Source organism: Photinus pyralis, unplaced genomic scaffold (assembly GCF_008802855.1).
Source record: "Photinus pyralis isolate 1611_PpyrPB1 unplaced genomic scaffold, Ppyr1.3 Ppyr1.4_LG5, whole genome shotgun sequence".
Classification (NCBI taxonomy): domain Eukaryota; kingdom Metazoa; phylum Arthropoda; class Insecta; order Coleoptera; family Lampyridae; genus Photinus; species Photinus pyralis.
The window spans coordinates 4,523,000-4,532,361 of record NW_022170596.1 but is presented as its reverse complement, the minus strand read 5'-3'; the positions used below and the strand labels follow the sequence as shown (position 1 = coordinate 4,532,361).

Genomic DNA, 9,362 nt, shown 5'->3' with positions numbered 1-9,362 from the left:
CGGTGTGATGACGGGGAGGTTCTTGTGAAATTCTTAATTAAAATGCGAGTTGGGGGTGGGAGGGTTTCAGCTACGAGGCGAAATAAGAACGACGATTACTATTCTTCTGTGTAATTTTTCAAAATAGACGGTTGTAATTATAAGGAGGCCAAACAGAAGCGCGAGAGAGCGTCGCGACGCATGCCCGTCAGTAGGAGAGGTTCATACAGTGTGCGGTTGTGGAGCGAGGCGGTAACATGCCCAGCGAGCTTCGAGTGGAAAGCGCCGCCGAGGACGACGACGAAGACGCCGCTGCCCAAAGTGGCCACCGCGGTGGCGCGTTTCTTTAATAATATTCTAAACTAGCTAGTGTAAAATAGCTTGATTCTTTGGTACTTTACGTTTCTCATTAATCGCCGATACGGGCTGCTTCGGATTAAAACGGGTACTGTAAATAGTGTGACTAGGGACCAATCACAAATAACGTATTCTAATCGACGATTCTTCCATTATTCACCCTTCTTTGGCGGCGATGGCTCTGACCAACATAACAGCACGCACGGCCGTTACCGTCGAGGAGTTACTCTTGCAGGAAAATGTCACCGGAAACGGTAGTTTTCTAAATGGCAGTGTTAATTTACCGCACTATCCGAGCGGGTACACCCTGCCGCAGATAGTGGTGGCGTCTATTGTAGTCACTGTTCTTATGATTGTGGTAGTGGTAGGAAACATGCTTGTTATTATTGCGATTACGACGGAAAAGGCGTTAAAAAACATTCAAAATTGGTTTATTGCGTCGTTGGCGGTGGCCGACTTTTTCTTAGGCCTTGTGATTATGCCGTTCTCGTTAGCCAACGAGCTAATGGGTTATTGGATTTTTGGATCTTGGTGGTGCGACGTGCATTCGGCTATGGACGTGCTTCTGAGTACGGCATCCATAATGAACTTATGCCTCATCTCGCTCGACCGATATTGGAGTATTACTCAAGCCGTCGAATATTTGAAAAAACGAACTCCAGGACGTGCTGTGATGATGATCGCCATTGTGTGGGTTGTATCAGCCCTTATTTGTATTCCACCCTTACTTGGTTGGAAGGTGGAACGACCTCCAGACGAGCAATACCCCAAGTGCCAGGTGAGTTTTAAAACGCTATTGATTTCGGTATTTTCAATGACCGCGAGAGTATAAATTCTTCGAGTTGTTTTTCCCATGCATTTCCGATAAAACTAACTTCTCAAGTTGCGACAATAAAAACGCGAATCTTATGCTTTGTCGCAATTAAAGATGAACGTGCATGTGAGAAAATCCCATAAATTCAATCTCAAAAATGGCAGCGGAGACCAAATCACGGTGCCACTTCAATAGTAACGGTATCTTACCTCGGCGGGGTATTATAAATCAAGTTGACGAGTAGATTCAATCGGTTCGTTGAAAAATCCTCTTTAATTTGCAGCAGCCTAACCTCAGTCGAGAGCCGAAGCTACTGAAGCTGAGCCCATAAATTACACAGCTAACTCAATGCTCGCGGAAAAAGCTTCGTGGTTCGAAGTATCGAATTCGACTGTAAAAAGATACTATATTGCTCCAGATGAGTCTGCTAATTCCGGTGGATGTTGAATTATGGTTCCGGTTTACACCCTACACTAAGATTTTTTTTGGATACAGATAAAGAGAAGACCAATGCAGAAAGACTTGATGAATTAAGCCCGGTCGATAGAGCATCAGGTGTGATACACTCGCTCTCGTATATTACAAACCCGCAAGCTATTCAGGCTGATGATGGATGGTGCCCGATATCCATTCGATACGGCTATAGGGACGACAATTCACCGTACAAAATACAACGATCCCTTTCACCGTCTTCGTATTGATTTGCAGGCAAAAGCTTATTTGATTTGTCATATATACTGTTATATTACTTTTTTTCTCTCGATATTGGTGACACTAACTTTCTTTCCTACTATGTTGGTAACGACTTTAGACAGGCGTCACCTGCTCGCCGAGAGGTTAACTAATTTTAGTTTTAAAATTGAGCAAATAACAAAGATCCGTTAGCTCGTGACGGGAATTGCGATGAGGGGGAATTTGCTCTCATATTCTGACGAGCTTCTCACACGTAAAAACATAATTATATAGATAATCCGCAGAGAAGATAATGGAATAATTTACAGGTTGCAACGCGGAACGAATTAATAGAGGTTGCCTTTGATTCTAATTTATGCAGAAATAATTGCAGCTGAATAACTATGCAAATTTCCCTTTCCCCTCGGCGATACCTAAATGAGAAATTTTAGTAAATACCACATCGACGAAACGATTTTTCCATTACCGCGAATAAAACTGAATGGGCGTCAATAGTTGAGTGGAGTTATCGAGTTATAGGTAGACGGAATACTTCCGAATGATCAATTTTATTTCTGGCTTCATTATTGTTTTCAGTGATCCGTCGCCGCCGCTTTGCGCCCTCTTGGTGTAATTAACTGTCGGAGGAATGCAAACCTACGTTCTATCAACTTTCAGCCACACTCACAGTTCACTCATCCAAAAATGATATCCGACACTGACGTCCAATCACATACAATCCGTTCATTCGGGCGTAGAAAGCTCTCTCTATCCCATTTCTCATTCGCAGGCTGTATCTTATTGAAACACGCAATTGTTTTAGTAGTATATTGTTTGAAGTGAAAACATTTAATTTATAAAATTTACTTTTCGAATTGGTTTGTACTGATTTATACCTTCAGTGATTTAATACATATAAAGCTCTGAACAGAATAAGTCATGGTATATTTTTGCACCCCAAGCACCGATCTTTATTTTATGCCTACCTGACTTTAGTACTAAAGCGCCCAAAACCACTGTGTAACATTATTTCCTCTTGCATATTTTATGTGGGCCTTGTTGCTTACTACAACAGGCTACTGTGAGATAAATACGTGCATTCAGAATTTCTATGCATGGCTCGTAACTACAAAAGAGCACGATTGCTTGAGCAACCAATTATCTCTTTTCTATCAAATATCAATTTTCCGATGCTATAAAATTTAGTGATTCTTTAGGTACCTACCTAACTTAACCTTACGGCCTTACTACTTAAATTTACTCCTGAAGTTTTAAAAGCGCCTGACTCGGGATATTTAGTTCCTATATGATTTCCTAAATGGAATCAGCGACGGGCGCCTCACGTTCTTATCCTTAACCTGTAGTATGCACTCAGTTTATATAGAATGTAACTGAAAGGAAAGTAAAAACTCCCCCGCAGGTACGTACAACGGTACCATCCTCCAATCTTTTCCCCCGTCGGTGCCATTCCAAAACGCGCCTTTTTCCCCTCCCACTCACTACCGGAGGGGGGGGGGGGAGATTCAACCGTGGCCCCTCAACTCAATTTGTAGATTTCGTCGAGATCTATACAATTGCGCAATTTTACGTTTTGCTCTATCTATAACGGTTTAGACTGTAGAAGGCTTCAAAAGTTGGAAACTGCGAAAAACCTCAATTTGGCTAGGGGCGTTCAGGGCGCGCGGTTTCCAGACCGGAGTGTCACTTTTAATCGCACTTCCGGTACCGTTTTTGAGCTACAAATTTTTTCCAAAATTTTTGATTTTGTAGCTTCTTACGGCAGATACTCTGAAGATGTCCGGAAGAATTTTTCAACCTCGTCAAACCTTGGACCAATTATCGGAACCCCCCTGAGCCGGACGGCAACGCCAAACCTTGAACCGTATGGAAGCGGCGAATTTTTAACCGCGGTCGCCCACCTCGCCGACGATGCTCCACAGCCGCTCCGTGACATTTTTGATGTAGGTATAGATTTCTCAGTATCGATGCGAAATCGTTTAAAGGAACGCTCGTAAAAATATCATCAAAATCGGTGCATGTTTAAAGAAATTTTTTTGTATTTTTCTTTTGAGCTATCGATTTCGACATTATGTCATCGATAGTCCAAATAAAAAAAAATAATATAATAAAAAAAATAAAAAAATCTATAAAAAACCCAAAGGAAAAATAATCGTCTTTTCATATTAGGAAAATTACGTAAACTTATATATGGAGCATAGAAAATTGAGAACTTGCCTGAGTTTACTATTTATTATTTATTCTCTACATGTTGTGTGTATGCTGTATAACTTCTAGGGTCAAAGGTGGAAGACGCTCATTGAACCGATAAATCTTCCACACCCATAAAGGGACTATCGCGTTATGGGACTTGTAAAAATAACCATATCACGTGGTATTGAGTTTAAGAAGGCCACAACTCGAAACGCATGTTGTGTCTGTTTTGAACTGCACCCTTACGCATTACTTAGTGTTTATGCTTGAATGTTATTTCTGTGGGAAAATCTACATGCTCATCGCCAGTGAAATAAACATATTTCATGATAAATTACTGAGTGGTGCAAAATGCGTTCGTCAATCCTGATGTAACGGGAGCCATTTAATGGGATTGAATTTTTTGAATGTCCGCTGAGCACTTTCAAGTATTGAGTATTGGGGAGTATACAGGGTGTTTCCATTAAATGGTCAATTTCGAACCAAATTGTATTAATTAGTCGTAGGTTTTTAAAAAATTGGGGATCTTTATTTTATGGCTCAATAGTTAACGTGTGCACGATGATCGTTTAATGGCTTAAAGAAGTTAATGGCGGCAGTCTGTCAGACGTGGAGAGTGGACTAGCTTAACGGGGTATGTGTGGCCAAGGCAAGTCAGAATTACGACGAATAGTCTTACTTCGAGTCTATGCATTTGCAAAATTAATAAGCCGTGGATTTAATAAATGGACCTCAGGCGCAGATGATTGGTCGGGTTAAACTGATCCGATTCGTTTATGACTAAAGATGGTCGCTTTTACTAATTAGCGTCATGTTGTGAGTGCTCTAAGTGAAAATGAGCAAAGGCGGATCCAGAGAAAAGAGCATTCGGTTGTGGGCCGTGAGAGAGCTCAGGTAAAAAACGAAAAACTGTTATCGTTCAAATAAATTCAGTTTCAAGCCGTACGAATCTTCACAATTCTGTTAACCGAAAAAATCGAACGTGGATATCTAAGCCAGTTCCAGTTACTCAGTAAAGAAGTACTATTTTGTTCAAGAGATTATGCTTTTAAACATACGCTTAGATCCCTTCGGTGTACAATTAATACTCTCCCAATCAACTTATATCATTGGATTACGCAAACCCGTACTTTCAGTAAGAGAGCTCGGCTTCAATTTAAATGAACCAATTTCTCTCTCTTCGAACCTAAGTAGAAGGCAAATCAGTATTTTCAAGGTTGGACGACTAGACAGTAGTTTAGATGTCTTATAAATAAGTTAATATGTATTTTCAATACAGATCGTATGCTTCAAGAGTGTTGATTAGTGAATTTTTCAGTTGTTTGTACCAAAAAATTAGCGATATTTCTGAATGATTCGATCTAATTATTTTATATCTATTTGATATTATAGAGACAACATTTTTCTATTATAAATAATATTCGTGTACGGACTCGGTTAGGAGAAGTTAGTCCAGTTTTTCAATTTTTCAGTTCAATGTTAAATAACGCAAGTTTTCTAACGGAGTCAAATATGTAAACTATTATAGATTGTCGCTTGTTGTGTACAGAGGAAACTGATGTTCTACTTCCGTGTTCAAATGGTTTGCCAATTAAGGGTATTGTTGATGTTAATACAAGAGCACACGCATGGTTTCCAAAAATTTTGGAAACTGGATCTGTTTCAATGAATCTAAGTTTTATTTGCTTGCCGGCTGTAGACGATGCTTGAAATCGACAAATGATCAAAATTGTAATGTATGGCTGTATTTTGATGTTGTGTAATTATTTGGCATTAAGGTGGTAGACGGCGGAAGGGATCAGTTTTTGTTTTAATTTCAAGTTGGAAACGAAAAGAAGTCCAATTTGACTGAGTGCAGAGTAACAAAAAGTTTTAAAGAGACGTAGCCGTCGGTTAAATTACTGAAAGTAGTATAATTTTGCAGTAAAAGTTAATACGATTATGGGTGATCTACCCTTTATTGTAACCCCAGTTGCATTAAATATTGGAGGTTCGTTTATTGATTCGATTTTTTACCTTGTCCCTTTTAGTTTGTCAGTATTCAAAGGCATTCTTCTTTCGTTTAATCCGTTTCCGTTAGTTATTAAAGTTTATTCCTCTACAACGGAAATACTGGAAAATTTTACAACATAATTCACTGCCGCACTTTCCAATCTTGAAGAATATCAATCAACAGAGGGGCTACAATTACCACAATTCGAGATCAGAACCAGCTCAGTAGGTTCAAAATGCACATTTTTTCCCAAAAAATGAAATTTTATGATTTGGTCAATTTTCGACTCCGATTTCGAGGATTTTCCTCAGTTTACGTGAAAAATCGTAAAGGAAGATGTAAAATTAAGGGAATCTGCGCCCTTATCACTTTCCCCCGACCGGTGTTCCCTCCCATTCCCCTCACCAATATTTTCGGTCAGAACGTTGTAGTTATGAAAAAGCGCGGAATTTCTTCTTAAATTCGAGTGACTGAGAAACGTGGTCTACTGCAGAGTAAACGATTTCTACAGGGGTTGGATGAAATCAGTGTTCACGACCTACCTAATATTTGTTTTCTTGGTGGAGACGAAATCACTGAAGAATTTCTCGAGCTTAAAAAAAACTGCCCGTGTCTCTAATGTTGTCTACACAGTTGGAAATCTGGGAGCGAGGGAGACAGAACCTAAAAGCTGCTGGACGTCAAGGGGATAGATAGGACTAATGCATGCAGAGAGAAATGTGTGGGATTTGCTCACTTACTTAGGTCAATTTCTTTCGTTTCTTCCTTGAAAAATAGCTTTGGTACATACTTATACAAGAAGTTTGATTCAAATCATCTTATAAACTTCTGATCTGCAATGGGGTGATTTTCGTGTCTAATTTTAGCCTGCTTTAATAACGCGTAGAACATATTTTTTAACAAACCGCATAGTTTAGAATTTATATTGAAAAAACCAAAAGAAGTGCAAAATTTTACGGTTTGTCAAGTGCTGAATAGTTAGCCCAGGTCTTTCGAAGCTGCAAACTTGAATATTCACCACGGGTGGTAGACCTAACAATATGTTAAAAAATCGTAACCAGCCGTTGGTTTGCGATTTTAATGTTCGATATGACTGCACGAGTCACGGTAGGAATTAACTTGCACAAAATGTGGCGTCGGTATGGTTTTGGGTACCCATCTTAGGCCATCATGTATGGCCTACGGTACCGATATTTCCATATTATAACGCCCATTTCACGCTTCTAGGGGTTTAAGATCTGAAACTGAACATAATTAATTGTTTGACTAAAATAATATCAGCAATTTAGGTTGTTTTGTACGCGTTCAGCATTCGCAATATGGGATTAAGTCGAGCACATCATCGGAAGAAAATGTGTTCTAAGGGAATGTTTGTTTAAGAATTGCGACGTTGTTGCGAAATAATAAGCCTTCAGATCGATGATCGTAATCGTAACCTTCCGGCTTAATTAAATAATTAAAATAGTTAATCACCAGCATACACTATGTCAAACGCTCCAAGCGTGCCCCTTTACGCAAAAGTATGTTTCGGTGTACCGAAAATTGAATCTCCGAATATCGAATTTCATGTTTATTTTGCATTAAAGCGATCCAATTCAGACTTCTATTTTTCTTGTTACGTTATCAATACTCCCCAGTCACTTTTTCTTGAAACTTTTTGGGGATTAGGAATTTATCGCTTCCCTTTTAGACGGTTTTCTTTAATGAACGAGTATATAGTTGCTTTGGTTACATGAAAACGTTTTTTTTCCTACGCAGCGTACTCCGAAAACAACTGTTCATTAATCAGCTAAAATGACCCGCAAAGGAAAAAACGACGCTATCTGAGTAATTCATCTAGAATGAGTAACTAGCGGCACAATTTACGGCGGGTTTCTTATGCGCATTTAAATATTTATTCTCATTATATGTGCAAGGCAACAAACATGCATTTCTGTCAGTTTTCGGTCCATGCTGGTAGGGAAAATAACTGGACAGGTAGGTACTGATTAGTATGATCCTAAAAGATTTTCCATCGTGCAATTTATTGGATCAAAGTTAGTATACCTACTAAGTATACTTATACTATAAAGATAATTACCAACTCGATTTTGACGTGAAGAATACTTAAAAGACACAATTTTATATCCGAGGACCGTAAACGGCACTCCATCAATGCTGATGTAACGTAGAAATTACTCTAGAATTTGTAATCAATCTGCAAACGCAAATATTAATATTGGTTTTGTTGAAGTACTGCATATACGAGGATGTAATGACGTACTCAAGGAGGGACAAGTGGAAACCAGGAAATCGATTTTCTCAGTTCATTTTATATTGGCACTCCTGTTTAATTGTGTAAAAATAAGCGTTGCATCATAAAAGTACTTACGGTTTCATATTTAAAACATATAACATTTAGGTAACGGATCAAATCCATAGGGAAGGACACATTCTATCTGAAAATAGTTAACTGAGCACTGAGAAAAAGAAAACATTGCAAACTGGGAACGCGGCTTTGTTGAAGTTTCATCACTGTACGTAATGAATATTTTCTTTACGTTTTCATTACAATTCTGTGCTGCTAACCTTTATACAGCACGAATACGTGCCCTAAGTTTTCTGCTGCTAAGGTAAAAAACACTTACTGCGACAGAAACGCCCTGATTATGAAAAATCTCAAGAAAAAAACAATAAATTCTCTCTAATAGGAAACTCTAAAAAGTGAATGGAGAGTATTGATAACGAACCAAGAAAGTAGAAAGCTGAATCTTAACATGAAATTTGATATTACGTGGTTGATACACCAAAACCCAATCTTAAATAAACGCAGTACGACAATCACGTTCGTTTTGAAGCTTTTAATTACGTAATGTTTTATTTATTTCATTTAATTACAAAAGTCTGAATGGCCCACCACCTAATTTTGGCAGTTGGTCCGGGTCTCGGTCATACTTTCGACAGTTAGTTTAACTGTCATTAACCTCTTTGAATGCGGAGCCAGATCCCTAACCTGAACACGAAATTCAACTGAAATAGGTCTATCCATCAGAAACAGGTTTGTTCAATGGAAACAGGGGTGTTCCTCAAAAATAGGTCTGTTTATCAGAAACAGGTTTGTTTATTAGAAATAGACCCGTTTGGTAGACTTCTTTCCGTTGAGTTTGTGTTCAGGTTAGGCATCTGGATCCGCACCCGTCTTTATGAGAAGGCCTTCCAAAATAAGACGATGCCTGAAAAATATGATAACTGCTTTCCACAAAATTCCCTTTCTCCGGTGTGAAGGGGGTAAATAAAACATTGTTTTTGGTGCTTTTTATGTTTAAAAATATAGAGATCATACTTAAACCATATTGT

At 38.8% G+C, this 9,362-nt stretch overlaps 1 protein-coding gene across 1 annotated transcript in view; it reads left to right on the top strand.

Moving 5' to 3' along the window:
- Positions 1 to 220: 220 nt before the first annotated feature.
- LOC116172759 (alpha-2 adrenergic receptor-like) overlaps positions 221 to 9,362 on the top strand; it is a 150,370-nt gene continuing 141,228 nt past the window's right edge. The window contains exon 1 of the mRNA XM_031490022.1: positions 221 to 1,114. Within this exon, the coding sequence (XP_031345882.1) occupies positions 512 to 1,114 (603 nt within the window). The 5' untranslated portion in view covers positions 221 to 511. The remainder of the gene's footprint in view (positions 1,115 to 9,362) is intronic.